The sequence below is a fragment of the Aspergillus nidulans genome, chromosome I, assembly GCF_000011425.1.
Source record: "Aspergillus nidulans FGSC A4 chromosome I".
Classification (NCBI taxonomy): domain Eukaryota; kingdom Fungi; phylum Ascomycota; class Eurotiomycetes; order Eurotiales; family Aspergillaceae; genus Aspergillus; species Aspergillus nidulans.
In genome coordinates, this window is record NC_066257.1 from 3,112,997 (window position 1) to 3,140,666 (window position 27,670).

The window sequence follows — 27,670 nt, forward strand, 5'->3', positions numbered from 1 at the left end:
ATGATGGCTGTCCTGGACGGCCAGGAGTGGCCGCAGAGTCGGATGGCTTTACCGGCTTTCATGCACTCTGCCGCAATGGGCCCATGCCCACGGGTCCAGGCCCCTGGTCAGGCCCGTGCGAGCGTGCCCATCTATGAGTGCTGGCTTCTGATGAAACCAGGCTTCACAGGAGCGTAAGTAGCCGGCGTGGTCTGCCGGCTCCTCAATGACGCTTCCCACTGGCCGTTCCCGGCCGCTGTGGAGTCAGACAACGCTATTGTCGCTGGTGGATATCGATGGGCTGTTCCTTCTTCTCCATAGCTTTGGGCCCGGCAGCTGTCAGCTTCTGCCATTGGTGATACCATTGGAGCTTTTTCCCGCGCGTTAGTGCCGCCCCAATGGTCTCCAATGGCTTCACAGAGCTGTCAGCGCCAACGCCAACTTGCTGCAGATACCTGCCGTTCTGGTTCGGTTCTTCAGAGCCGTCAGAAGTTTAGTCGGTGCTAGTCCTGGCCTGCTGTGGGCACGGCAGCTGCTCCCGACGCGCCTGCCACTCGCTGCTGCTGGAATGCAAATCGCATCCTGGTTAGCTTGTGGCCTCGTACCCTCCCCTCGGTGCCCCCCCCCCCCGGATGAGTTAGAGGTCTTAGCGAACGGCTGGTTAAATCTCACGTCCCGACGACCTGGTTGTTGGGAACCTTCTCGTTCTGCAGCTCGAGGTGACCGATACCTCTGTACCAGTATCCCTGCGCTGTCCGACGTACGCTCGCCATGGAGCTGCTGAGGCTTCTGCTGGACCACCCCTACGCCGTCGCCGGCGCGGCGGTTTCAGTGTACATTGCGTCAATTGTGATCTATCGACTCTACCTGTCGCCCATCGCACACTTCCCAGGCCCCCGGCTCGCGGCGCTGACGGTGATGTATGAGTTCTATTGGGAGGCTATCCGGCACGGCAAGTTTACGTTTCACATTGGCGAGCTACATAAGAAATACGGTACCGTCGCCTCCTTCCCTTCTCTGTGTTTTCCTCCGTCTTCGCTGTTTTCGCGGGCATTGCGTGGTGCGAGAGTATGTGCTGACCGTACAGGCCCTATTGTCCGCATCAGCCCAACAGAACTGCACGTCAACGACCCGGAATACTACGAAGTCATCTACAGCCGAGACAGCCCGCGTAACAAGTATCCCTACTATCAGCGGACTTTCAATGCTCCCTATGCTCTCATCACGGCCGAAGACCACTACCGCCACCGGCTGCTGCGGTCCCAGCTGAACCCGTTCTTCTCCATCCAGCGCATCCGCCAGCTCGAGCCGACGCTGAAAGCGCTCGTCGATAAGCTGTGCCGCCGGCTCGAAGAACTGAAAGGCACCGGCCAGCCGATCGATATCGAGTACCCGCTTACCTGCTACACGACTGATGTCATCACCGACTACACCATGGGCGAGGGCGGCTACCACTACCTCGACGAGCCCGACTTCATTCCCCAGTGGCAGCACATGCTCTGTGGCACGGCGAAGACACTGGTCTTCATCCGCCCGATTGCGTTCCTTCTGCCGGTCCTTGTCGCCATGCCCGAGGCGCTGACGGCGTGGTTGAATCCCGGAATGGAACTGTTCTTCGCCTTCCAGCACCGCTGCCGTAAGCGCATTGCCGAGATCACAAAGAGACACCGGGAGAATGGACCGCTTGAGACGAAGGACGGGCGCCAGAATCTGTTCGATAACGTGCTCAACAGCAACCTGCCGGAGCAGGAGAAGAGCGAGGCGCGACTCGCGCAGGACATGCAGGTCTTCGTCTCTGCGGGCGCGGAGACCACGGCAAAGGCGATGAGCTACATTATGTTCTACCTGCATAACGAGCCAGCTCTGTTGCAGAGGTTGAAGGATGAGCTGGCGCCGCTGGGCAATGACCCGAGTCTGGTCCAGCTGGAGCAGCTGCCCTACCTGGTGAGTAGGCGACAGCTCTCTCTCTCTCGCTCTCTTTTTTTTTTCCCCGCAACATACTGACATTCAATTCAGACCAGCGTCATGCTTGAAGGGCTCCGGTAAAGTCCACACCTGCGTCTTCTCATAAGTGTGCTAATAAACTTGTTTAGCCTCTCGTATGGTGTCACAGCTCGCCTCCCTCGCATCGCCCCGTACAACGCTCTTAAGTACAAGGACTGGACAATTCCCCCCGGTGTATGACCGACCCCTCTCCCCTTCGGACTGTTTGCTGATGGTCGACCATAGACCCCTATCAGCATGAGCTGTCTCCTCATGCACCACGATGAATCCATCTTCCCGGACTCTTATCGCTTCAACCCAGACCGCTGGATGGACCCGACCGAGCGAAAACACTTGGAAAAGTACATGGTTGCCTTTTCAAGGGGATCTAGGATGTGTATCGGGATGCAGTACGTTCCACCCCCTTTATTCTCTATCTGGTCTAATGGGTCCAGCCTCGCTCGCTCGGAGATCCTGCTTGTGATCTCGAGTCTTCTCCGCCGACTGAACTTTGAGCTTTACGAGACCACCGTCGAAGATGTGCGTGTTGCCCACGACATCTTCATTCCATTTGTCAAATTGGACAGTAAGGGCGTGAGGTTCTTGATCAAATAACCATTTAGCCAGCGGGTGGGTATATTGCAATTCCATTTTTAGCCTTTTTCCCCCTTTTTTTTCTTGCATATGATATACACCTGAATGACAACATATAATACCCAATGTCAGCCGCATTGATCTATCTGGAGCTGTCCTTAGTAGACGTTCGGTGTGGGTGGCGATTGGGCGTGTCCCTAGCGCAGCTGCGTCGGGTTCGATGTAAGACAGGTCAATGCTGGAAATCGGCAGCATCCCTTACAGGGAAGCGTGGAAAATCCCCATTGGTCATCCTATGACGGCTCGTGGGCTTTGATGCAGGATCCAAGACACCAGAAGCCTCGTCCATGGAGTACCCGGTCAGCTGCAGACACTATAGCCGTAGTGCTTATGGCTGAGATATTGTGCATGCATCCGGTCCATCCAGCTCTCATGTAGTGCCGCCCAGCCAATGGTAATAAATGAAATTGAAGTGGGTAGTTCCTGGACATGTCCAGTTGAATGCTTGTTTTGCTCGGCTCTCGTTCTCAGCAGGCGTGCAGGATCCGGCACCAGTGCTTTGATGTGTAGGTCTGGAGCTACACGCTGCAATAGAGTACTTATCACGTCCTCTCCGCTTACCAGCGCAGCATAGAATGCCACATCAAAGGCATCAAGGACATTCAATGATTGTTGAATTGTCTGTAGACGAAGTTCAAATACATAGGCAGAATATATTCGACACTTGAGCAATTCTCAGTCAAGGGAGCGGCCGGGAGCCGGCCATTACGGACGCAGTGATTTGAGATGAGACATAAAAGGCAGCTGGCAAGCGGAGACACGGACTCAGCCTACCGACTGCAAGGAAGGATGTTTCTACATGGATCTCAGGTAGTAGTTATCTGTATAAAGTTGCGAGATCTCGTCATTGGCTGAGATATACCGCTAGCCCATGGAAGCCACCTCGAAGGTTGAAAAACGACCATCATGAGTACGCATGTCCTGGGAAGGGACTGGGAGCGCGGTCAGGAGGGTAGCACCTGAACCTGAATAGTTTCATCGCTCATTAGGTCTGTGCACTGCACTGGTGGTTCTCGCGGGCAGCGTAGAGAACCCTAGGAAATGGAATCACATAGACTGCACCTAACAGCGAGAGGCCGTGCTTTATGAACTATATAATGTGCTAGTTTTAAGGTGCTGATTGTCACAATAATCATATAATACCGACATGGCGAACAAGCAGACAGCTCGCGCATATCATTTGCGGGCTATATCAGTTAAGCTGCATACTGATGTTCAAGTCTACCAGAGTCTCTGTCCTTTATATCTGAAAATATACGCGAGAGTTCTAGAAGGTTGCTGGTCCTCTTTTAAGGCCGGAGCAACCACTCCTTGCGCTGATTACAAATTACAGTGGCAAGAGCAGACTCCCTGCACTCCAAGATTAGACACCATTCTCTCAGTTCACTTAATGGAAAGCTGGCCAGTATGTGCCATGATACTCCGCGCCGCTAGGTCGCCGTGCGTGAAGACGAGCCTGCTATGGAGTAGACCTTCCCACGGCGAGCGGCGATGAGGGGCTTGACCCTCGCGAGACAGAATCCTTCAACCTCTCTGAGTCAAACAGGGCCACGTAGCAAGGATCAGCGCGAATATAAAGAGTTCACGGAGACCCTATTTGCATCAAACTGGGGTCACGCGTCCCGACTTCTCACAGGACGTGGGTGGGGAGAGGGGGTTGGAGACCGCTACAAGTACGCGCGCACTGCACGCCTATAAACATCACGGCTTACTAACTGTTTAGATTTTGCAGATGCATTGTTGAAGCTCCCCGTAAACGTACCTCTCGTCAACCTCTTTCATATTATTAGAAACTCAATATGTACGAGAATATTAATATGCTGCCAGACTTTTCCCTAACCCGCAGTCCCACTTACTGAGGCGGGAGGCATGGTCAATCGCCCTAATTCTTCCAGTACCTCTCTCGCCAACCTGTTCACCTCACTCAGTTCCCGCAGTATACGGCACAGTTCCTCAATCTCACATTCATTCCGTATTTTTCCAGCCTCGGCGGCATTTCCATACGTAGCAAGAAAGACTGCTGCGCGGGATATTGCATTTGGAAGGAAAGGGTGAGCCTGCGCACACTCTTATCAGAACATATCTGCAAGTCATAATATTGTCCAAAAACTGAAGGGAAGAAAGAGCGTACCCTAAAACAATTAACTGGGCACATGAACTTAGCCAACGCCACAAACTCCGCAGCAGTCTGAGCTGATCTCTGCAAACCCCCGCTGGCATGCCCACCTCTTCCCCCAGTCCCAATGTCAAAGCTACGGCTATGGCTGTGACAGTTCATGAGCGTCTCCTGCTCACTTGTTGCTAGATTCTGCACGGCGGAATTTGCGTTTTCAATCAGCCGTCGTTCGGACATCCCACCCAGCTGCTCGCGAGCAGTTTGGCCAACTTTGCCAAGATAAATTATTAATGTCTTCTCCAACAGACATGTAAACGCCGTTAGCGGATCTGCGGTTACCAGGGGTGTAGTGGCTGACGGGCTGTATGACCACAGGGCTGAGCGCTTCTCGACAATGTCTGACAGTGCCCTATGTCTTTCCCAGAACATCGACGCTTCCGTCGAGGTTGAGAGGAGGAGCGCACTGCGGCGCAGGTTCATTGTGCGGCCGTGCAGTGTGGCCAGGACGATGTACTCGGCGAATGGAGGGAGGGTCTTTTGTCCGCTGCTTGCGATGGCTTCGTGTAAGTAGTCCATCGGTTGCTCAGGGGGCCGGGGGATCTGGAACGCGCTTTCGGAGACGGGCAGACGTATCCATATCTGTCGAGTCCTGGATTAGCCCGTTCTCTTCTAGACGACTGATATCTCCCAACCAAATAGGGACTGTACCGCCTCCTCCTGCAATGTAAACGGCCACTCATTCCTCGAGGTCAAGAACCGGTCGAAGCAGTACGCAACCCAAAACGTCCTCCTGGTCTCCTCCTCCTTTACGAAATCTCTTCCGGCGCCGGCATCTGTAGACGGATCTGTATCTTGCAACCGCGCCAACTGGATTAGTCGAAAACACCGCCCCACCGTGGCCAGTGCCCTGTTCTCCTCCATGCGTAGGAGCTCATAGTGTGCCAGGAGCAAAACGGCTTGGATCTGTTTGAGCGATGGCGTCCGCTCGATCGTGTCCAGCTCCTGCACAACCCGGCTAGTTTCGATGTACAAAGAGTCTGCGAAGCGTCGATACTGTGCGGACATTGCGGCTGCGACAGTGCGCATGGCTGAGCGGAGGCAGGCACGCGCAAGGACCGATGACTCTGCTTCACGCTGGGAGAGGTGTCGTTGCTGGTGCAGGAAGGGGGCAATGGGATGTACGCGATCGAAGTACAGCTGGTCTCTCGGTTGCATTAGGCCGACGTTATCAGTGAAATCAAAGGCGAGGGCCTTACAGGTCAGCCAAAATAAGATCTAGGCCGGGATTTTGTGTTGGATTTGAGCCTGTTCTGGCGTATGATAGTTCTTGGGCTGTCATGGCCCGGACCGGTGATACTGGGGAAGGGAGCAGGGCACGCTCTGCGGAGTCAGCGTCTCGAGCAGCTGGAGGAGACTGTAGGAATGGTAGTTCGTGTTGCGTATCCGGACTAGAGTCTGGGCCGGATTGTTGACGCCGATCGTGAGATTGCGAATGGCGAGGATGCGAGTTTGGTTCGAAGTCCGGGTGGTATATATGCTCCATCTGCTCAATCACCTGCTCTTCTAGAACCTCTGTCACCGTCAGCATGCCCGCTTTCCAGCAACTAATGCAGAGACTGCCGTGAATGAATCTACCCAATCTTGAATACAGGCTCTCAATTTGCCCCTTCTTAGGGCCCCGTCGTGGCCTGTTATGGTTCACCACGCAGACCCTCCCCGTCATCATACAAGAGCCGCATTGCGGTTTGGCGCGGTCACATCGTGCCTTGCGCTTGCGACACTCTTCACATGCGAGGCCTGGTTGCTGCCGCGCTGGCTTGAATGGACTCTCTCGGGGCTGAGGCTGGGCTTTCTGCGGCATATGGACAAGCTGGATAAGCGTGGGGTGAACCTCGATGAGACTGTTCACACTATCTATATCTATGTATATCCGAGCGGCTGTCAGACTAGACAGGCTGACGGGCTCTCAGTGCGATTGTCCACGGGTTCAGCTAAAGTTTACTTTTTTTTTCTTTTTTTCATTATTTGCTTATTCGACAAAGCTAAGCAATAACCAAATTGTTGTCCCGGAAAACTTCTACATGGCCTTATATCTTTCTGCAACCTCTGAAAAATAACATCCGCCCATCTGATCCCAGTTGTTCGTGAGTAGTCAGTTGTCTACAGATACACAAGATACATGCACCAACAATTTGCACCTCAAAACTCTGCCGCCAGTTTCCTTCATCGGTAATATTGGATGAAGGAGAGAACCTTGAGAGACCGATTTCCGCCGCTGATTTACTGTGACGTGTTGAGTTCCCGAGTTCCATAATTATCAGAACCTCATTATTGGTTCCATTGACACGAGGCAAGATAAGGAATAAGCAATCATCCATGCCCTAACGCTTGATACCCACTTTTTAAAGCTCAATCGCCATTATTCAGGGTGGCTGAAGGGTCCAGGAGTATCTTCTCGGTACAGCTGAACCTCATAGAAACTCCGAGCTCCGGGATGACTCTAGCAGGGCTTAGCAATGGGAAAATTGGTGCTCAAACACGTCAGCCACAATCCATAACCTCAGAATCAAACGATCTAGCATGCCGCGTGTAGCGAGATGAGGTGAGACCAGAGTATGGGTCTTCTACGGCGAAGAAGGCCGATTGGTCTCGCATACATCGGATCAGCTTTGAAGGATCGAGGCTGAGGTGAGCTGTACTTGTAGTATAGGGGCAATTAGGGCTTGTAATTGTATAGGTCGCTCACCGAGTCCTCCGGTAGATCTGGTGTAATTGATGTACCATTTAAATCCGTTCGTGCTCACACCTGCGTTGTGCGATTCTATACTGTCCTGGCCTTAGATTGACAGTGCATCAGACTCACATTGTGTACATCATGCTTGGGACGTTGTATCTCTGGCCCACGCCAGCGCCGTCATACAATATCCATGAATACTCGTGGACAAAACCCTCACCGCCATCAGCACCACGGCATTTGCAAGCTTCAATACCCCCCTCCTTTCAATCAATATCGAGATCAACCACCGTCCCAACATCACCTCAAAAAGCCACAGACACTACCCTCCATCTTCCCCGAATACTTTGCCTCCACGGCGGCGGCACAAACGCGCGAATCTTCCACAGCCAATGCCGCGTCCTGCGCGCCCGCCTAAGCTCACACTTCCGCCTCGTGTTTGCTGAGGCCCCCTTCCCTTCAGCACCAGGTCCCGACGTGGTGAGTGTCTACTCCAACTGGGGTCCGTTCAAGGCGTGGTTCCCGCCGGGCTCGGCGGCCCAGAGAGCAGGTGCGAGTCTCGCCGCAGCGTATGCGCACGCTCAAGGTCAGAGTGGAGATGCGGTCCGAATAGACGATGACCTGGACATCCATGACTTTGCCGTGCAGAGCATTCGGAAGGCTATCGATGACACGATGAATCAGGACGATGAACTAGGCGCGACGGGGGACTGGGTGGGTGTGCTAGGGTTCAGCCAGGGGGCCAAGATGGCGGCGAGCCTACTATTGCAACAACAGAGGGAGCATGAAGCCGAGATGGAAAGCAGGAACTGGGGCCGGGAATGGGCGCCATTGACAAAGTCAGGAAGGAACGTCGACTACCGCTTCGCGGTCCTCCTCGCCGGACGAGCGCCCATGATCTCTCTCTCTCTGTCAGAGGAGGACGAGACAGACTCCCTCGTCACTGATACGAGCTATGGTACTGCGTTTAGCTTTGGGTTCGAACCGGCTTTGTATCTGCCCACTATCCATGTTCATGGTCTTAAAGACCCAGGATTGCCACTACACAGAGATCTACTGGATCATGGGTGCGAGTACGGAAGTACAAAGCTCATTGAGTGGGAAGGCGGACATCGAGTGCCTATAAAAAGTCAAGATGTGGTGCTGGTGGTGCACGCGATGCTGGAAATTGCAAGGAAGACCGGAGTGATACCGTGACTGGGTGGTGGGTGGGCAGGTCTGAGGTCTGCCCAGCTCTATGGGAATGGCATCGGGATAGGTGTCATTCGACCCAACTGTATATGGCAAAAGGCTCGGATTGGCTCCTGATAATACTTTTCCTGTGCTGTTATCAAAGTTTAGAAGCACTTCACTGGCTGACATTACGGCCAGCTCCGGTATCGCTGTGCCCTACTGATTCCCGCATTCGGCAATCCCGAAGCCTGACCGTGAATCGGTCTGACAATTGAGTAGTACTGCCGACTATGCGTAGCATTGTGGTAGAAGCAGTGGTGAAAACAGAGGCGAGTCATACTCGACCTTATGACCAGCGTTCTCTGCATTAGATCATTGACTGCACATACGACCTCGTGCCGATCTTTCCTACCGAGAACTCCCTTAGTATGGACAACCACTTGTTAGCGTCATGGGCCACTGAACCTTCTCAGAGTACATCAAGGAACCCCACATACATCCTCCTGAGAGACAAGGGCTGTATCGGTCTTGACGCTAGCGATGTGGGGTGTAATGCATATACAGCTAACTAGTTGCAGAAATGGTTGAATCTGCCTATCCAAGCCTATCATATCGACAACAAGTAGCGTATCGTAAATTCATAACAGTTGACATAGAAGATAGAGGTAACCATCGGCCCATGTCCTTTTAATATCATGCTTTTAATATCAGCTGTCAATCAAAGAGACAGTATATGGACCGACTTACGCAAACACTGCAACCTTGCAGGGAAGCCGCGAAGGCGCCTGACTCACCGCTACAAGTAATCGTTCAGCGCTCCCGCCCTCTTGCATATTGTACCCCGCCCATACAGTGCCATAGTTTGAGTAGACGTTCTCACAAATAATATAGTGCAGCCCTTAGGCCTGGGACCGAGGTCCAGCTAGCCGCGGATTGTGATTAGTTACGGTTAGCGAAGGCCTGGCTTGGACTGAATACACCTGTCATACCACGCATCTGGGCCAGGTGATCTGGCTCACCCTCTGTAGCAAAACCTCATGATAATTATCAACAATCAGAATGAGCAAATTATATGGTTCGATCGTCGTTCTACCCATTTATACGCTCAACCGGTCGCAAAATTATTGTGTGGGGCTCGTGGATCTTGTTAATATCTTACCTCTTATGCCCCATCTTCCTACTGGCGCCAGACGCCGCGCCAGCTGCGGAACGACAGCGCTGGGGTCGGTCTAAACCGCTCATCGTTCCCAGACTCGCAGTTCCAGGATTTCGAGTTTCCAGCCATTTGCTGCTCCTCAGTTGCGCTCCCCCTCAGGTTCTCCAGGCCACAGCAGGACAAACGCGGTGCCGCCAAGCCGAAGCCCTATATATAATAGATCACCTCGGTCAGAGGACCACAGGCAAACCCAGCGATGAGGCCATGCTCACTTTCCGACGGGGTCATTGGCTCACTTGTAAGGCTGTGCACATTTGGACAGAATTGTAGTTCAGTTTTGGCTCACGCAACCGCGCGCCGGCGACAAATATGGTAGATGAGGTGGCGGCGCAGAAACAGACCTGAGGGGGAAATATTAAACAGGAAATGAAATCAATAAAACCCAAAAAAGGAGAGAAAAGCAAAAAAAGAGAAAAAAAAAATGAAATACAAAATTTCGAAATTATTAGGAGGTTTAAGATACAAAAGAATACGAAAATAAGGATAAATGTTATATACAAAAAGGCGAAATGAAGGAAACTCCCTCTAGTTTGATGTTAGACAATACTGGGATTTGAATCAGCAGGATTGGTGCTCCAAGTAGCGAACTCTTCCAGCCAAAGGCCGGGGCGCCGCGTATCCTAGCGAATAAGCACTGACGCACTACTGTGGTCGACCCGGTGATTCTTTTAGTACACTGTAGTCTACAACAAGCACCTACAACAAGCGGGGGTTGGAAACAGGAATAATCCCTGGCCATCGACCAAGGTAATGACCTATTGGGTATAATAAGAAACTAGGGAGAGCCCGGGCTATACATCTAGAGTTGCTCGTACACGGGTGGAACCGGAGAGGACCTTGAGGGGACTCGAAATATCTCGATTTATTTCTCGATTTATTTCTCTTTTGCTTCGTTGCAAACAATTATAGGCCAGAGGAAGAACTGCAGGCCAATTGGATGCTGTGTAGTCTGTTTATTGTCATCCCATGAGAGAAACGGAGCGAGTCTCATAGTTGACCGAGCAGGACGATCAGGAGATCAGCGATGATCACCTGCGATCATCCTTGCTTGTGCTCTTGGGTCGCCTATCCAGAGCCAGACAATGTGGAAAAGACCGAGCCAAGCAGGGGGCCACAGTGATCGACGCGGGTTAGTCCGGGACAGTGACTCCGCCCACCCACGCCGGTCATTGTTGTGCTACGGGTGGTATTCAAATGAGAACCCCTGTCAAGGATTAAAACAGAACTGGCGCAGTGAGCAGAGCAGACAGACATGTGAAGGGGCATAGTACTGTGCTCATAACAAATCAGGATTGTATATAGTTATATGTTTATATGTATAAACATTTGACGGGCCTGCGTCTCCAAATGCTAAAGCCCCCGGTTGCCCTATTCATCGAGCGAGAAACCGGCTGTGGAGCTACATTCAAAAGTGCATTTGCCCCGTCGGGTGCAGTCCCGCTGCTTGGTGCATACCTCCCGTCGGATCTCCCGGTGGGAGCCCCAGTCCATCCATCCAGGCTGGATTCGTGAACTGAAGTGACTCTTGGATGGGTTGCGGTTGGAGAGCGGGCGCAGGCGGATTCCATGTGGGAAGCACCTGTTCGCCGTTATGGGAGCTGCTCGTTTGAGCCCAGGCAGTCGGTTCATCAGTATTCGGGGGGTGTAACCGCCCTGGCGCATGCAGCCATGTTGCTATCGCTCGCCCGAGCAGCCAGCCATGCGCCCAGAAGTCATTTGGGAATGGGCCTCCGGGATTGGGCACAAGCTGATCAAAGGAGGCACGGATGTGGGTGAATACATCAACGATATTGAGAGTTTTGTACACCGCATCGCGATTCCAGTCCGGTGCTGGGTGTGTTGATAGTCGATAGAGTGTGACAACGGCCCGGGATAGGTGGATCCACTGGATAATCGACCATCGTGTGTGGTCATCAGGAGGCATCCTGCGATATATGGTATCCCAGGATTTGATCGCGAGGAGGGAGTGCCACATGCAGTCTACAGCATCCGGGCCTATGGGATTGTTCGTATTTATAGAGTGGGGGATGACGTTCGCTGTAAACGCCGTTTCGTGGATGCTCAGCTCCACATAATGCAACTGTGAGAGGATGGTATCTAGGATGTCAAATAAGTCACATGACCGATCATGAGGAAGACTATTACTCACCATCTTTTTGGAGGTCGGGAGGGATAGAATTACGAATTGCCTCAAGTTCAAACCGAAAGCTTTTAAGAAAGAACGGGATATGCACTGGCTTCGTCCCGTGCTCGTCACGAAGTTTCCGTGCGTTTTCCGCCAGGAGCTGCAAGCGTACATGGACAGCCAGTGCAGCGTCACCCGGCCATTCGGGGCTGGCGGCAAGGGACCCAAGGTCCTCCTCCATTTGCAGCGTCCACCGCATGGCGTCCATCTGGTAGAAATAACTCGAAATACTGCCAGCGCACCGCGTCAGCTACGTGCTTGGTAGACGCATTTCTGACACAGCACTTACATAGAGCTCACGAAAAAACAGCCGAGAACCGCGCGTTTCTCTTCTGCCGTCCGTATCTTGGGTCCTTTCCTCGTCCAATTGGGATCATTCCCTCCACCCAACTCGGTGAGCCTGTGCGCATCAGGCGGGGGCGGCTTGTTCAGATTCAGGTCCATGACAACGGAGACGGCCAGCTCGACAATCCGCGTCAGAGTCGGCATTCTCTTAAGATAGTGGTCTTGGCTCCAGCACGCGTAAACCAGCAACCCAAGAAGCAGGTCGATATTTGATTCGTTTTCCATTACCATAGAATGAGCAATTGTGCTTTTAATCCTCTTTGACCAATTCATCTTCTCCTGCACGGAGCGCGTCATCACAGACAGAATTGTCTCAAATAGAAAAGGCCGTTCCTGTTGCAGCTGCCGGGCCGTTAGGCCCGGCGGCAGATAGAGAAACGGACAAAATCGTAAGACCTCTTCGCGAAACCGGTTCAGCGCCCCCTCGGCATCCACGATGTCAGGGGATGTTAGAGGCCCCGGTGGGAGGATGTATGTCGACTCCGAAACCGAAGTGCGCGCTGGTTGAGTAGGGGAAGATAGCTCTGGAGTACTGGCCTTACGCTTATACTGCTGAGCCTGGCCATTTGGCGATGAAGGTTGCAGGTAGACGGACTGTAACAAAGAAAGTACACTATCTAGCTTAGCGTCCATCTCCTCAATCAAAGGACTCTGAAAATGCTGCGACTCGCGCTTCCTCACGCCATGAGACGGATGGCACGGCTTCTTGAGCCGGTGGCATCTAGACAGGTGTAAGCATGCTGTCCAGCAAATACAGGCCACGCACTGACCTTTGACACCCGTCGCCATCGGGCATCGCAATACACTTGACCTTACCCTTGGCGCAGTTTTGACAGGCGAGGCCGTACGGGCCGCGTCCGTCCATGGCGGGGATAAGCTTTGAGAGGGTCGAGCGGAAACGCGGGAGATCGATGGAATCCGCTGCGGGACTCGACTCTGGACACGTCCACGGGGAGGAGAGGAGGTGAAAATTTACAGGACGCGCTCTTTGAAGTATCGGCCGATGAAATCACCGCGATCAACAATGCAAGACATGCCGTTCTTCCCCTGAAGTGAAGAGTGAGATGTGACCTGAGGCCAAAGAAGTCATCACATCACGTGCGGAGACGGCGGCCTTGGCTTGACCGTCTCGAGTATAGCTTCAGCCCATGCATTGCCTGCAACATTTCTTGTGCTGCTGATTCAGCTTATGCGACCGTGTGCACGGGATATCAGACCGGTCTCCAATGGCCGGAAAGGGAAGCACGCGACAGGATGCAGTGTCCGGCATGGACAAGTCAGCATCCTATAGCGAACTCGCATCATCATGATTGCAGCGTTTCCATGCTTAAGTCTGATCTGTACGCACGACCAAGCACCTGTGCTGCGGCCGTATGCGTGCACTGCTGTAGGAGCATGGTGTCTAAAATAAGGACCCAGCAGCCCGGCTTTATCCCCGAAAGCCGGCCGTTTCAGAATTACCCGCCGCGCTCTTTGACCGGTTTCTCTAACCGGCTGCGCTTGGCCACGTACGTACGTACGATCCTGCCCACCGCTTTGACTAGGACCAGGATTGGATGGCAGTATTGTTCATGTATTTCCATGTAAGCAGATGGAAATATAATTACAACGCAGACGGCACATGACAGCGCCCTTCCGGCGTATCCCGCCCATAATATATCCCGTGTATTCCGTATACTCCGTATTGGATTCATGACTGCGCCGCAATGCGGACCGCGGCAAACAGGCCATTGTTCTTGCATACCGTCTTCTGTAAGCGCATGGTATAACGGCGATTCCGGTGATCCGGGTGATTGATCTACGTCTCACATGTTGCGTCTGGATCGATCCTGCATTGGAACGCATTAGAACGCATAGCTGCAGGTTGCACAGGCGCAAGGTTTCAGAGTCGCGAGCATGGGCTCCCGCAGTACCAAGCCGTGTACTGCGACGCTACGTGGCATCTAGCGGTGTCGTCTACGATCCTGGAAGGTGGAGAATCACTGGAGGCTTGGAGCTAAACCGCGGGGCATAGTGCGTAAAACGGTTTCTGGCGCTCGTCATAATCCATGCACCGAGGCAGCACGTACGTCCTGCTTCCGAACCCTCTCCCCTCCAGGAAGGATTCAGGTATGTTGCGCACTGGCCAGGTGGCCGTTTGATGAGGTCAAACGGGGTGGAAGACTGACTCTTTAAAGCGTCGACCTTTCTCGCCCGCTGCGCGTCGCATCGCCACGCATCCGCCGGGGGCATTCAAGATTCCGCCGAGATCTGCCAGGAATTCTAGATAGCTAGGGCCTACGCTTGAAAAATTCCGGTATCAGGGCACAGTCGTGCTGCATGGACGGGGCAGAGGGGCAATTCCGGGATCTCGTTAGCATAGGAGCCCCTATCCGGGAGGTACTTAAGAAAATCCAGTTCCTCGTCTCTCATATCTACATGCCGTTGAGGCTATATTTGACCTTACTTCTCTCCGTCGAATGATTTAGATCACTTATTGTTTGTGTGGAGGGAAGGTCAGTATAATTTACAGTGTGCTTAGAGCACTTTCTTCACGTCATTGTACTATTATCATTCAAGACCGACTTTTCGTTTTTCTTTTTTTCTTTTCTTTTTCTTTTTTCTTTTCTTTTTTTGTTTTTTTTTTTTTTTTTTTGTGTGTGTATTTGCTACAAACTGCCTACCAATGCAGAGCGCCGGTATGCATCGCGCTACGGCAGAGCCAATCGCCATTGTCGGCCTGAGCTGCAAGTTTGCCGGCGAGGCCAGCACGCCGGACCGGCTCTGGGAGATGCTGGCGGCAGGCAGAAGCGCCTGGAGCGAAATCCCTCCTTCTCGGTTCAACCTGAAGGGGGCGTACCACCCTAGTGCCGATAGAACTAATACGGTATGTTTCAATTCGCTGTGCAGGGGGAACCCTACTGAAGAGAAGAAGGTCCACGTCCGTGGCGGACACTTCCTTGAACAGGACCTTGGTCTTTTTGATGCCCAGTTTTTCAGCTTCTCGGCCGAAACGGCCGCGGTAGGTGATATCTATCAGAAAAAAAAAACCCTTCATACCTGACGAATGTAGTCGATGGATCCTCAAATCCGTCTTCAATTAGAGTCTGTCTATGAAGCGTTAGAAAACGGTGCGGGCGCCCAATTGACCCTCACGAACCAGTTGCTGACAGCGGTTCAGCTGGAATCACATTGCCGGACGTTGCGGGAAGCAATACTGCAGTATATGCCGCTGTGTTTTCGAGAGACTACCGCGATGGTATCATCCGCGACGAGGATAGGCTGCCTCGCTTCCTACCTACCGGTACCGGAGACGCCATGTTCTCCAATCGAGTGTCGCACTTCTTTGACTTGCGAGGGCCCAGTATCACTCTGGACACTGGCTGTTCTGGAGGCCTGGTTGCACTTCACGAGGGAGTTAAGAGCCTGCGGACCGGAGAGTCCGACATGGCGCTGATCTCTGGCGTGAGTGTCTTGCTCAATCCGGATTTCTTCAAAGCCATGGGGTCTGTTGGGTAAGTAATATCTTGTTACCTTCCAGGAGGGCCTGACTGACGAAGGAAGGTTCTTTTCACCTGACGGTAAGTCGTATGCGTTCGACTCGCGGGCCAACGGATATGGCCGAGGAGAAGGCATTGCAACAATAGTTATCAAGCGTCTGTCAGACGCGATCATCGCCGGGGACCCCATCAGAGCCATCGTGCGTGAATCAGGGTTGAACCAAGACGGCAAGACCGAAACAATCACCACGCCTAGCGAGGAGGCGCAGGTTGCCTTGATGCGAGACTGCTACCGTCGCGCGGGGCTGGATTATGCGGACACTCAGTATCTTGAGGCCCATGGGACAGGGACGTCGACGGGTGACCCGATCGAATGCCGTGCGATTGCTACCGTGTTCAAGGACAGTCGGTCATCTGAACAACCGCTGCGCATTGGTTCTGTGAAGACGAATGTTGGCCACACAGAGGCGGCCAGCGGGCTCGCGAGTCTCATAAAAGTGGTTATGGCGCTCGAGAAAGGCAAGATCCCTCCCAGTATCAACTTTGAGAAGCCGAATCCGAAGATTGCGCTGGATGAATGGAATCTACGCGTGGTGACTACGTTGGAGGATTGGCCTGCAGGGCCTGGAGGTGTCCGCCGCGCGTCCATCAACAATTTTGGATTCGGCGGTACGAATGCACATCTTATCGTCGAGAGTCAAGCGGCTCAGCCGTTGCCCTGGCAAGCAGATGGATATGGCGCATCAGCTACTAACCTCGACTCTCAGATCTTCGTCTTCAGTGCGCGCGATAAGCAGGCCTGTGTTAATATGGTTAACAACCTGAAGAAATATCTCAGACAAAATGCCGCGACGGATAGCCCCGATTTTCTTCTCCAGAGAGTTGCATACACGCTGGGCCAGCGCCGTACCCGGTTCCCGTGGGTAACCGCTCGTCCTGTGCCTGTTCAAAATGGCTTTCGCGAAGCTATTCAAGCCCTCGAGGTCAACATGCCAGTTCCGCGCCGTACCACCGGGATCCCACGCATTGGGATGGTTTTTACCGGCCAGGGAGCCCAGTGGTATGCAATGGGCCGTGAACTGATTGCGGCCTATCCGGTCTTTAAAGCCTCACTCAAGGAAACCGATCGGCATCTCGCAGCATTAGGAGCGAGGTGGTCTGTTATAGAGGAGCTGAATCAGGACATACCGGCGTCGCGCGTTCACGACGTCGAATATAGTACTCCATTATGTGTGGCCGTGCAGATTTCCCTAGTCCGACTTCTGCGATCATGGGGCGTCAAGCCGGTGGCTGTCACTAGCCATTCCAGTGGAGAGATAGCTGCTGCGTACGCAGTTGGCGCCCTCGGCTGTCAAGACGCTATGGCTGTCGCCTATCACCGTGCTTTGCTCGCAACAAGAAGTAGCCTAGGCTCGAAACAGGGAGCTATGCTTGTGGTAGGCATGAGCCTTGAAGAAACAGAAACTTATCTTGCACGAATCGACGCTCAGATAGGTATTGCCACAGTGGCTTGCGTGAACAGCCCTTCAAGTATCACCGTCTCAGGCGATCAAGACGCTGTAAATGCCCTCGAAGCGCTGGCAAGAAACGACGGCATCTTCACCCATCGTCTGAAGATACATACTGCTTTCCACTCCCATCACATGAATCCGATTGCAGATCTGTATCGCAGCGCTTTACAAGGAGCTCTATCACCAAATCACGATAAAGTCGAGAGTGACATCACATTCTCTTCTCCTGTCACTGGACGCCGTATCACCAACCTCTCGCAGCTGTCTGAGCCCGACCACTGGGTTGACAGCTTGCTCAAACCGGTCCAGTTTGTTGATGCATTCACCGACATGGTTCTTGGCGCTTCTGGTGCATCTAGCGCCAATGTCGACTTGATTCTCGAAGTTGGTCCTCATACTGCTTTGGGCGCGCCCATTAAGCAGATCCTTGCAGAACCAAAATTTGCCGGGTTAGATATCTCTTGTCTAGGCTCTCTGGTCCGAGAGGTCAGTGCAGTCAGGAGCATGCACTCGCTGGCTGCTAGCCTAGTTGCAGAAGGGCTTCCTCTGGATCTGGACGCAGTTAATTTCCCTCATGGACGGCCCCCCAGCGTACGAGCTCTTTCAGACCTTCCCTCATATCCCTGGAATCATCAAACGCGCCACTGGTACGAATCAAGGTTCAACAAGGGCCTCCGCGAACGGGCACAGCCACCACATGACCTTCTAGGCAGCCTTGTATTGGGAACCGATCCGAACAGTCCTACCTGGCGCCACATCCTGAAGCTCAAGGACGCCCCTTGGCTTCGCGAACATGTTGTCCAAGAAGACATTTTATTCCCCGGAGCAGGCTTTATATGTTTGGCGATTGAAGCAATCAAAATGCTGCCAGAACTTCAATCTAAAGCTCCGCAGGCTGCTGCTGGTTACCGGTTGCGCGATGTCGATTTGCTGCAAGGTCTAGTTATACCAGACAATGACGACGGCGTTGAGATCCAAACCAGCCTATCCGAGGTCAGCGACAAAGAGATGGGCAATAGAGGCTGGAAACGCTTTGAGGTCTCTTCGGTCTCTGCTGACAACCAATGGTCAACTCACGCACGCGGCCTCATTACAATGGAGCCGGAGGATGCTCCTGATAAAACCATTACCAAGTCTCGTCCCGCTGATCTTTCTGGCTACACTCGACGTTTCGGCCCCAGCGATTTATATGACATGATGAGAGAGAGGGGTATCTATCACGGGCCCGCATTTCAGATTATCACCGATATCGAGCAGGCTGGAAACAATCAGCGGGCTGACAGCTCGCTATTCATTCCTGACACTGCAATTCCAGCCGATTCTCCATATCAGACTCTGATTCACCCCATTACGCTGGATGCCGCCTTCCAGACTGTATACGCGCCACTCCTAGGGGGCAAAGAGTGGGATGATGCAATAGTACCTCGCACCCTGGGTAGTCTTTGGATATCGAACTCGATCAGCCAGGCGGCTGGCCACCGTTTCAAAGCTTTTGCGATTCTCCACCATTCGGATGCAAGGACGATGCGCTCTGATATTTACATGGCAGACAACAATAGTGATGCATCTCCTGTACTTATGGTCCGGAACGCTGTGTTCCAGTCGGTTGGCCGAAGTGCAGCACCTCAGCAGGTTAAAGCTCAGTGGGAAAGCGAGCCCTGCACCAACGTAGTCTGGGGTCCTGACATGTCTCTACTGTCCACCCCCATGCGCGCACAGCTCAAGCAGCAACTATCCCACCCTCCTGAGGCTGAAGAAGCTCGGCTTCTAGCGGACCTCCGCCGGGCGTGTCTCTACTTTATATATGATGCTCTTTCTTCCCTAAGGCCCTTTGAGCTGCGGAAGCTACCAAGCCACCACGCCAAATATCACAGCTGGATGCAGGTACAGGTCTCACTCGCCGCTGAATGTCGGCTTGCAGAAGACAGTGCACGCTGGTCAAGTGACACGCAAGAACAGCGCCAGTCTTTGATTGAGCGTGTTGGACGTTCTAGCGTCAACGGAGAGATGGTTTGTAAGTTGGGACCTCATTTGGCCGCCATCATCCGCCAGGAGAAGATGCCACTAGAACTAATGATGGAGAACAACATGTTGAATCACTACTATCAAAATGCCCTCAAATGTGACCGCATTCTTTCACAGGCCGCTCACATTTTGCAGAACCTAATCCACAAGAATCCTCGCGCACGAATCCTGGAGATAGGTGCAGGCACTGGCAGCTTCACACGATATGCCCTGCCGAAGATCGGTACGGCAGCTACTGGAGGACCGCTTGCGGAGCTATATCACTTTACCGATATCTCACCGGCTTTCTTTGAGGCAGCGCGGGAAGAATTTGCAGCCTGGGATGATATAATGGTCTTTGAAAAGCTAGATATTGAGCAAGACCCTGCGAGCCAAGGTTATGATATGGAAAGCTATGATATCGTAGTCGCGGTACAAGTACTGCATGCGACAACCTCAATGTCCAAAACCATGTCTCATGTTCGCAAGTTGATGAAACCCGGGGGCCACCTGCTTCTTGTCGAGACTACTCATGATCAGCTGGATACAGAATTCGCCTTTGGGCTACTTCCTGGTTGGTGGCTTAGTGAAGAGCCTCAGCGTGCTCTCAGCCCTTCCATGAGCGTACCCCTTTGGGATGAAACTCTTAAGGCTGCTGCTCTTTCTGGCGTCGACTTTGAGGTCCGCGACTGTGAAAGCGACGAGTGGTATATGATGAGTGTCATCACATCGACCGCCGTACCTGCCCATCAATTAACCCTAAACCCAGACTCCATTGTGTTTGTTGAACGGAAGGACGCACCTTGCAGGCAGCGCTGGCTTGAAATTCTCCGCTCCAATTTCGCAGCCGCCGGACAGTCTCCGCCAGTTGTTGAGTTTGAGACTGCGACTGCTGAATCCTATAAGGGAAAGTGGACGGTTTTCCTAGGTGAGGTCGACAAGCCACTCCTGTATGACCTGGACGCCACGGGCCTGAAGAATATCCAGACCATGATTAAACACAGTCGTAGTTTGCTTTGGGTGACTCGCGGCGGCGCAGTGAAGTGCGAACGCCCTGAACTATCGCTGGCCACTGGGTTTCTTCGAAGCATAAGGCACGAGTACGCAGGCCGCAGATTCGTCACCTTTGATCTGGACCCTCACGAGTCACTGTGGTCTGATACCAGTACGGCCGACATTGCAAAGGTCATGACTACAAGCTTCGGTTCTGCAGCTGACAATGCGCAGACTCCGCCACCATATGACTTTGAGTATGCTGTGCGCGAGGGCGTCATTCTGGTGCCGCGGTTGTTCCGCGACAGTGCCCGTAACCAGGCCATCAATCCTGCATCTGTGTGCTGGGCTTCACCTGAGGCTCTGCCGACGGAGTCGTTCTTTCAGTCCAACCGCACCCTTGCATTGAAGGTCGGGGTTCCAGGCCTCCTAGATACAATTGCATTTGATGATGACCCTGCAGCACTTGCTGATTGCACGCAACTCCCACCTGACCTTGTCGAAATCAAGCCTCGGGCGTACGGCGTCAACTTCCGGGATGTGCTTGTTGCTATGGGGCAACTTGAGGAGCGCGTCATGGGGGTGGACTGTGCAGGCGTCATCACTCGCGTGGGATGCCAGGCAGCAGCCCACGGGTATGCACCCGGCGACAACGTCTTTGCACTTGTCCGCAGTGGCTATAGCAGCCGTCCGCGGGTTGAATGGACCAATGCTATGCATATTCCACAAGGGTTGAGCTTCGAGCAGGCAGCTTCTGTGCCCGCAATCTTTACTACTGTATACCTTTGCTTCTACAAAATCGCTCGCCTCCAACGCGGTCAAACGGTTCTAATTCACGCTGGTGCTGGTGGCGTTGGGCAGACAGCCATCCAGTTTGCTCGGCACATAGGAGCAGAGGTCTATACTACTGTTGGATCGGCCGAGAAGCGGGAGTTACTGATACAGCGTTATGGTATTCCCGCTGACCATATCTTCTCCAGCCGTGACGCCTCATTTGCAGACGGCATTCTTGAAGCCACCAACGGGCGTGGCGTCGACGTTGTGCTAAACTCACTCGCTGGTCCACTGCTTCAGGCCAGTCTGAACATTCTGGCTCCCTTCGGTCACTTTGTCGAAGTTGGTAAGCGTGATATCGAGCAGAACAGCCACCTTGAGATGCGCCCATTCTCTCGCCATATCACATTTTCCTCGTTTGATCTGCTGGCGCTTTCCCAGCATGACAAGCGATCTATCCACTCATCCCTTATTGAGATCCGACGACTCTTGGAAGAGGGCGCTATCTCTCCTGTTTATCCTGTTTCCACCTATCCCTTGGGCGATATAGGAAAGGTGTTCCGGCTGCTCCAGGTCGGCAAGCACAGCGGCAAAGTTGTCCTTTCCATCAGCCCTGACGAACAGGTCCGCGTCGTTCCGCAGGCACGAACTGCTAAACTCCGCTCCGACGCATCCTATCTACTTGTCGGCGGAGCTGGCGGCATAGGGCGTTCCATGGCCCACTGGCTTGCTGCTCATGGTGCCAAAAATATCATTGTTCTTTCTCGGAGCGCTGGTACCAGCCCTGCAGTTGCAGAACTCGTGGCTGAACTACAGCCGCTAGGTTGTCACGTCAAACCCATATCTTGCGACGCCTCTGTTAAGGCAGACCTAGCAGCGGCCCTCAGTAGCTGCTCCGCCGAACTCCCTCCGATTCGAGGCGTGATACAAGCGGCAATGGTCTTGCAAGACTCTGTTCTTGAGAGAATGACATTCGAAGACTGGCAGACCTCATTGAATCCCAAGGTCAGAGCGAGCTGGAATGTGCACACTCAACTTCGCGACGCGGATCTTGACTTTTTCGTCTTCCTCTCTTCTATGTCTGGTATTTATGGTTATACAACGCAATCAAACTACTCGGCCGGTAATACTTACGAAGATGCTCTCGCCCATTGGCGTGTCTCCCAGGGTCTCCCTGCCGTGTCCATGGATCTGGGTCCCGTGAAATCGGTCGGATACGTCGCTGGTGTCGCTGGCGTTGCTGACCGAATGACAAAACTGGGTCATTTTCCTGTCACCGAGGAGCAGGTTCTGCGCGTCCTGGAGACTGCTGTTCTCTCGCCATTCGATAAGCAAGTCGCCATGGGCATTAATCAAGGCCCGGGCTCCCATTGGCACCCGGTCGGCCCATCCCCGCTGGGCAGAGATGCCAGATTCCGGTCTCTCCAGTACCAGAAGAGCACTCAGCGTCAAGCTACAAACGGATACAGCAATGCCAGCACCTCGCTTGCTAGTCGGTTATCCGATGCAAAGACACGGCAGCAGGCAGAGAAACTAGTTGTTGAGGCTATTGCCAGTAAGCTAGCAGATATCTTCATGATCCCTGTGGCGCATGTAGACGCTGCAAAACATCTTTCCGAGTATGGTTTGGATTCACTGAGTGCGGTGGAACTGCGCAATATGTTAGCCCTACAGGCTGCGGCAGACGTGTCCATCTTTAGTATTATGCAAAGCGAGTCTCTCGCTGCTCTTGCCTCTGAGGTTACGCGCAAGAGTACGCATGTACCTGCATCACTATCGGTAATGTGATGAACGATTAATGATTGATGAGATCATGATTAATGCGACCGTAGACCTAATCAGCTACCTTCAATTAGACGGTTTTGGAATAGATCTAACTAGAGCGCACTGAATATGACCTGATATACATTGCCACTAACGAACCCATCTATTTCTTCCTGTTAAGCAACGCCGGAAGATCATCCACCTGTGCTTTTCCTTCGATGATATCTGGACCCAGTCAGCCTCCACCAAGGTTCAGGTGAGCAGAAGACGGCCAACTTACTGTACACAGCACAGAACAAGGGGAATTCGTCTGTCTTGCCGTGCTTCTCCAGGAACCCGTACACCGTCTGAGCAGTCGAAACCCCCTGCAACTTTTGTCCATTCATCTCTGTCTTCTCAATCTCAGCAACGCTCACCCCTTTCTCCACAGCGTGCGTTGCGGACCTTACGTTCCGGCCGCCATAGCAGCTAGCTACCAGGTCCGCAATGCCCGCGCTCTCCTCTGTAAATGTCTTCTCATTGACCGAGGAAGGAAACCACGTCCGTCCAAACCGGATCATCTCTCCTACACCCTGCCGGATAATCGCCGCCTTCGTATTTTCACCCCACTGCTTTCCGGCGACAAATCCAGCTGCCAGGGCAACAATGTTCTTTAACGCTCCACCCAACGCAACCCCTGCAACATCCTTGATAACATGTACGAGGAAGTACGGCCGCTCGAACATCTTCTCGAGGAGTTCATCATTCACATGCGGATAATCCTGCGGCACACGCTCCAACTTTATATCCGTCGAGCTCAGGTCCTTCTGGCGCTGGCCATCTACATGGGGCAGGTTATCCTCAGGCGAGCCGTCACTAGAGGTAAGATCCATAGGCGGGGGGTCGTATCCAATTGTCGTCTCGCATAGTCTTTCGGCCGCAACCTCAGGCGCAATGTTCGCACCCGATAATGCGCCACAGTATATACCTAGTTTCTGCATGATAAGCTCGGAGAAGAGCGTCACCTTCCCGTCTGAAACATCAACGCCCTTGATACAGCTGACTCCACGGGCATAAGGTAAATGGTGTCCCTTGATTTGGTCGAGTGTCTTGCCGATAAACTGGTGCGGGAGGTTGAAGACGAGGATACTGGCATCCTTGACGGCTTCTTTGATGTCTGGCGTTGCGATAAGGTTGTCAGGCAGTTTGATGCCTGGCAGATACTTAACATTCTCGTGCGTTTCGTTGATAATCTGCGTCAATTTTTGTGGCTTGTCGCCATATTTGCTGTGGTGGGGAGAATCGGAAGGGACGGTGATTTCTTCTTCGAATACCCACATTCGCACTGGAGTTTCGAAGGTGTCGGTATGTTCTGAGGTATTCTCGGCGAGAATCTTGCCAATTGTTGAGCCCCTGTTGCTACATTAGCTATCTTCATCTGGGACTAGATATATGGATTGTTTGGGGGAAATACCAGTTACCGGAGCCGATGACGGAGACCTGGTGTTTCTTTGTTGGTGCCATAGTGTGCGGGATGTCTATACTGATTTCTTGTACCAGGAATGAGACTGAATGCTTAGATTAAGCTGTAAGAAAGTACGGAGTGCGGTTCCAATTATAACTACTGGTGTAGAAATGATATCATATCGGTACGGCTCTTCTGGGATCCTCAGGCTGCCAGGTTGTTTGTGGTGCCTTGCCATAATGATGCAACCCTTACGGCAGGCCTGCTCGATGTGTTGGCGACAGAGTACAAGTCCACTTAGACATCACAATTTTTCTCCTTTTTTCCTTTCCCCTGAGTATGTGTCTTCTGTGAAATATGAATTACTGCAACAAGACCAAATCCTCGTAAACTATGACGGCATCGTGTTATCTCGTGCTTATCGATACGTCACGGTATCGGAGATAACTGATAAGAAACGCCAAGCCCCGGCTGCCCATCGGGAGATCTTCAGACCCGAAATCGAGACGCCGCAAAGCTGATCTTCAGTCTTGTCGAAAAAATGGCTTCGCAGTCGCCTTCTGACGGTCAGACCCCGCGGTGTTCCGATCTCACTTCCAACGTCGACCTACCTGAAATTTTCCTTAATCTCCACTCCTCGCTATTGTATCGGCACTATGCGGATCCGCCCCTCACCCCCCAAGAAACCTACGCCCGGCCTCCTTCATGAGTACGCAGACCGTCTCGTCGCATTCGAGTACTCAGCTTCTAAAGGACTAAAACCACATACTTTGCTCTTCATATCCGGCCTCGGCGATGGGCTTGGCACTGTCGCCTACCTGGAAGACATCGTTGCCGCGCTGGAAGGTTCGCAATGGTCGGTCTTTTCACCCGTGATTTCTTCGTCGTATGGCGGGTGGGGGACGAGCGGGCTTGGAAGAGATACCGACGAGATGGCGCGGTGCATTGAATATATCCAAAAATACAAAGAAGGGTCGGGTGTGCACGAGACGGAGAGGAAGATTGTCATCATGGGCCATTCAACAGGAAGCCAGGATGTCCTGACGTACATTTCTTCGCCGAACCCACGGCATCCTCAACCGGGGCTGGACCCTGGGCATGGACACAGACATAAGCGGATGCCGCCCCTCCGACCGCAAGTCGACGGTGCGATAATGCAGGCTCCCGTCTCAGACCGACAAGCCATCCAGACGGTTCTGGAGGAAGGAAACGAGCGTCACTCGGCTAAGTACATGCGCAAGGTTGTTAACGATGCCATCGCCTATGCAAAAAAACATACGTACGAAGACTACGACAGTCTCGACACAATCATCCCGCTGCCCATCACAGCCGCAATCGGGTACCCGGCTTCAACGGCTGTTTCGAGTCGGCGCTTCCTTAGTCTGACGAGTCCGGATAGTCCCGACTCGCCCGGAGAAGACGATCTTTTCAGTTCGGATCTAACGGATGAGCGGTTACGAAAAACGTTTGGGATGGTGCGACACCGGGGCGTTCTGAAGGACCAGAAGGGCCTGCTCGTGCTCTATTCTGGTAATGATCCTTCAGTACCAGCATTCGTTGATAAGGAGGGGCTGTTGAGAAGGTGGAGATGGGCGACGGACGCGGATGAGAAGAGGGCATATTGGCATGGCGAGAGTGGTATTATTCCTGGTGCAACGCATACGCTTGAGGGTCCGGGGCAGGTTGAGCAGCGGAAAGAGCTGGTGCGGAGGGTATGGATGTTTTTGGCTGATGTGGAAGGTGATCCGAGGACTTCATGTCACTCTGCTAGACCGTTGAGCTGATCGTCATAATTAAGCTGGTCTTACTTTTCATCAAACCCTTTTAATGTTAATCTGCTGGCATACGAGAGCTAATTTCAAATGTTGTGGTTTTTCTGATTAAACATTACCCCGTGTGCCTTTCATGTCTATAGTTTTTGCTCGGAGACACTTGCAATCCTGATCCAGTTTCAGTACGAAGGATTACTCATCTCAAACTCTAGGAGAATGACATGAGGAGTGTAATGTACATGATGCCCTTTTTTTTCTTTTTAATGGCTTGAACATATCTGCTATGTCGAGTCGGCAAACCGCGTTTAAAATTCTGGCGTTGAGAACAAGGCATCATGTTGCATAAGCAGATGAATCAGCGGCCTTATGCCAGGTTACAGCTCAGGCGACCGCGCTAAAACCTCAGGCGACCTTGGTGTGGACCGCTAGCTCACGTGACTTCGCTAAATCGTTGAGGTCAGACGACCTCGCTCAAAAAAATAAATATTTCACTCTGTAATCACTTTACACCAATCCAGCCTCGATACAACCTATGATTCTCCCAATTAGTTTTGAACTAGTTTACAATGGATACCGAGTACAATTACCTCAACGACCAAACCGTCATTAATGACTTAATAAATTTATCAATCTCATCTGAGAGTGATTCTTTGAATGAGAATGAAGCTAAAATATATCATGAAAATAATGATAGAATTTTACATGAGCGAAACCAGGCCGAGGTAGAGGTTAAGGAGGTAGGAATATATATTTTGGGTATACCAGTTTCTAACTAGTTCTAGGATCCTATGCCAGTTCCTTTAACAACAGGAGCACCTTCGCCAGTCTCAGCACAAAAAATTGAATATACTAATCATTTGCCTGAATATCCACAAACTCATCCACAAGGATATGCATATGTGATTAATTTTTATCAAAGCCAGCCTGAAAAGATTCGCAGTGCACTCACATCAGTAAGTAATGTAAACTAGTTCCCGCTCGGTCGGAACTAGTTCTATTAAACCTAATCGTCATTATCAGATGGACTAGTTACTAACTAGTTTAGATTCAATATTCCCATAAAATTGCTGGAACTCCACATACAATCTTTTCTACATTTTTGTAGTGCTGTGTCAAGAAATATCATTATACATGTACAGGCATTAAAGCCTGTGAATATTTACATCCAGATTTACTGGATATGAATCACCAAGAGGTTACTGATGCAATATTCAATACTATTTTCCAAAAAAGAAGGGACATTATATCACAGCGAGAGCGGCCAGAGACTCGTACAACCTATAGGTAACTATATCTAGTCCCTAACTAGTCCCTAACTAATTACTAGCAGCCTCTACTGTTCAGTCTGCAAGTCCTTCCAAAATAGCGTTGCATGCCTAGCATCACAAACTAGTTGCAAACCAGTTCTTTGCAAACACTCTGAGCCTGTAAGCTGTCCTTGCTTCTAACCTATAGAAACTAGTTCTGAACTAGTTCAGGATATCTCCGGAGCAAGCCATTACTATATTGCTTGTATCAATGCCTCATCAGATATATTTCAGCAG

The 27,670-nt window shown here is 52.2% G+C and overlaps 7 protein-coding genes across 7 annotated transcripts, besides 1 other annotated feature; 4 read left to right on the forward strand and 3 right to left on the reverse strand.

Annotated features, from left to right (window-relative positions):
- Nucleotides 1-27,670: part of a sequence feature (contig 1.112 1..353724(1)) that runs on past both edges of the window.
- ANIA_06787 (protein CYP682C1) lies at nucleotides 751-2,670 on the forward strand (the record flags this gene model as incomplete). The annotated part of the gene is made up of 5 exons (XM_050611115.1): nucleotides 751-1,923; nucleotides 1,996-2,021; nucleotides 2,073-2,157; nucleotides 2,209-2,372; nucleotides 2,418-2,670. 5 exons carry the CDS (start codon nucleotides 751-753, stop codon nucleotides 2,575-2,577), a joined length of 1,608 nt encoding a protein of 535 aa, XP_050467170.1. The 3' UTR covers nucleotides 2,578-2,670.
- Nucleotides 4,284-6,593, reverse strand: ANIA_06788 (uncharacterized protein; the record flags this gene model as incomplete). The annotated part of the gene is made up of 7 exons (XM_659300.1): nucleotides 4,284-4,308; nucleotides 4,379-4,391; nucleotides 4,473-4,527; nucleotides 4,580-4,699; nucleotides 4,748-5,371; nucleotides 5,441-5,936; nucleotides 5,989-6,593. The coding sequence occupies 7 exons, from the start codon at nucleotides 6,591-6,593 to the stop codon at nucleotides 4,284-4,286; spliced, it is 1,938 nt and encodes a 645-aa protein (XP_664392.1).
- Nucleotides 7,608-8,663, forward strand: ANIA_06789 (uncharacterized protein; the record flags this gene model as incomplete). The annotated part of the gene is made up of 1 exon (XM_659301.1): nucleotides 7,608-8,663. One exon carries the CDS (start codon nucleotides 7,608-7,610, stop codon nucleotides 8,661-8,663), a length of 1,056 nt encoding a protein of 351 aa, XP_664393.1.
- Nucleotides 11,261-13,250, reverse strand: ANIA_06790 (Zn(II)2Cys6 transcription factor domain-containing protein; the record flags this gene model as incomplete). Its single annotated transcript, XM_659302.1, has 4 exons — nucleotides 11,261-11,952; nucleotides 12,005-12,270; nucleotides 12,330-13,106; nucleotides 13,156-13,250. The coding sequence occupies 4 exons, from the start codon at nucleotides 13,248-13,250 to the stop codon at nucleotides 11,261-11,263; spliced, it is 1,830 nt and encodes a 609-aa protein (XP_664394.1).
- On the forward strand, nucleotides 15,051-22,934 carry ANIA_06791 (type I polyketide synthase; the record flags this gene model as incomplete). The annotated part of the gene is made up of 4 exons (XM_659303.1): nucleotides 15,051-15,386; nucleotides 15,438-15,495; nucleotides 15,546-15,829; nucleotides 15,906-22,934. 4 exons carry the CDS (start codon nucleotides 15,051-15,053, stop codon nucleotides 22,932-22,934), a joined length of 7,707 nt encoding a protein of 2,568 aa, XP_664395.1.
- On the reverse strand, nucleotides 23,074-24,413 carry ANIA_06792 (glycerol-3-phosphate dehydrogenase (NAD(+)) gfdB; the record flags this gene model as incomplete). Its single annotated transcript, XM_659304.1, has 3 exons — nucleotides 23,074-23,135; nucleotides 23,191-24,302; nucleotides 24,364-24,413. The coding sequence occupies 3 exons, from the start codon at nucleotides 24,411-24,413 to the stop codon at nucleotides 23,074-23,076; spliced, it is 1,224 nt and encodes a 407-aa protein (XP_664396.1).
- Nucleotides 24,944-26,138, forward strand: ANIA_06793 (uncharacterized protein; the record flags this gene model as incomplete). The annotated part of the gene is made up of 1 exon (XM_659305.2): nucleotides 24,944-26,138. Exon 1 carries the CDS (start codon nucleotides 25,011-25,013, stop codon nucleotides 26,136-26,138), a length of 1,128 nt encoding a protein of 375 aa, XP_664397.1. The 5' UTR covers nucleotides 24,944-25,010.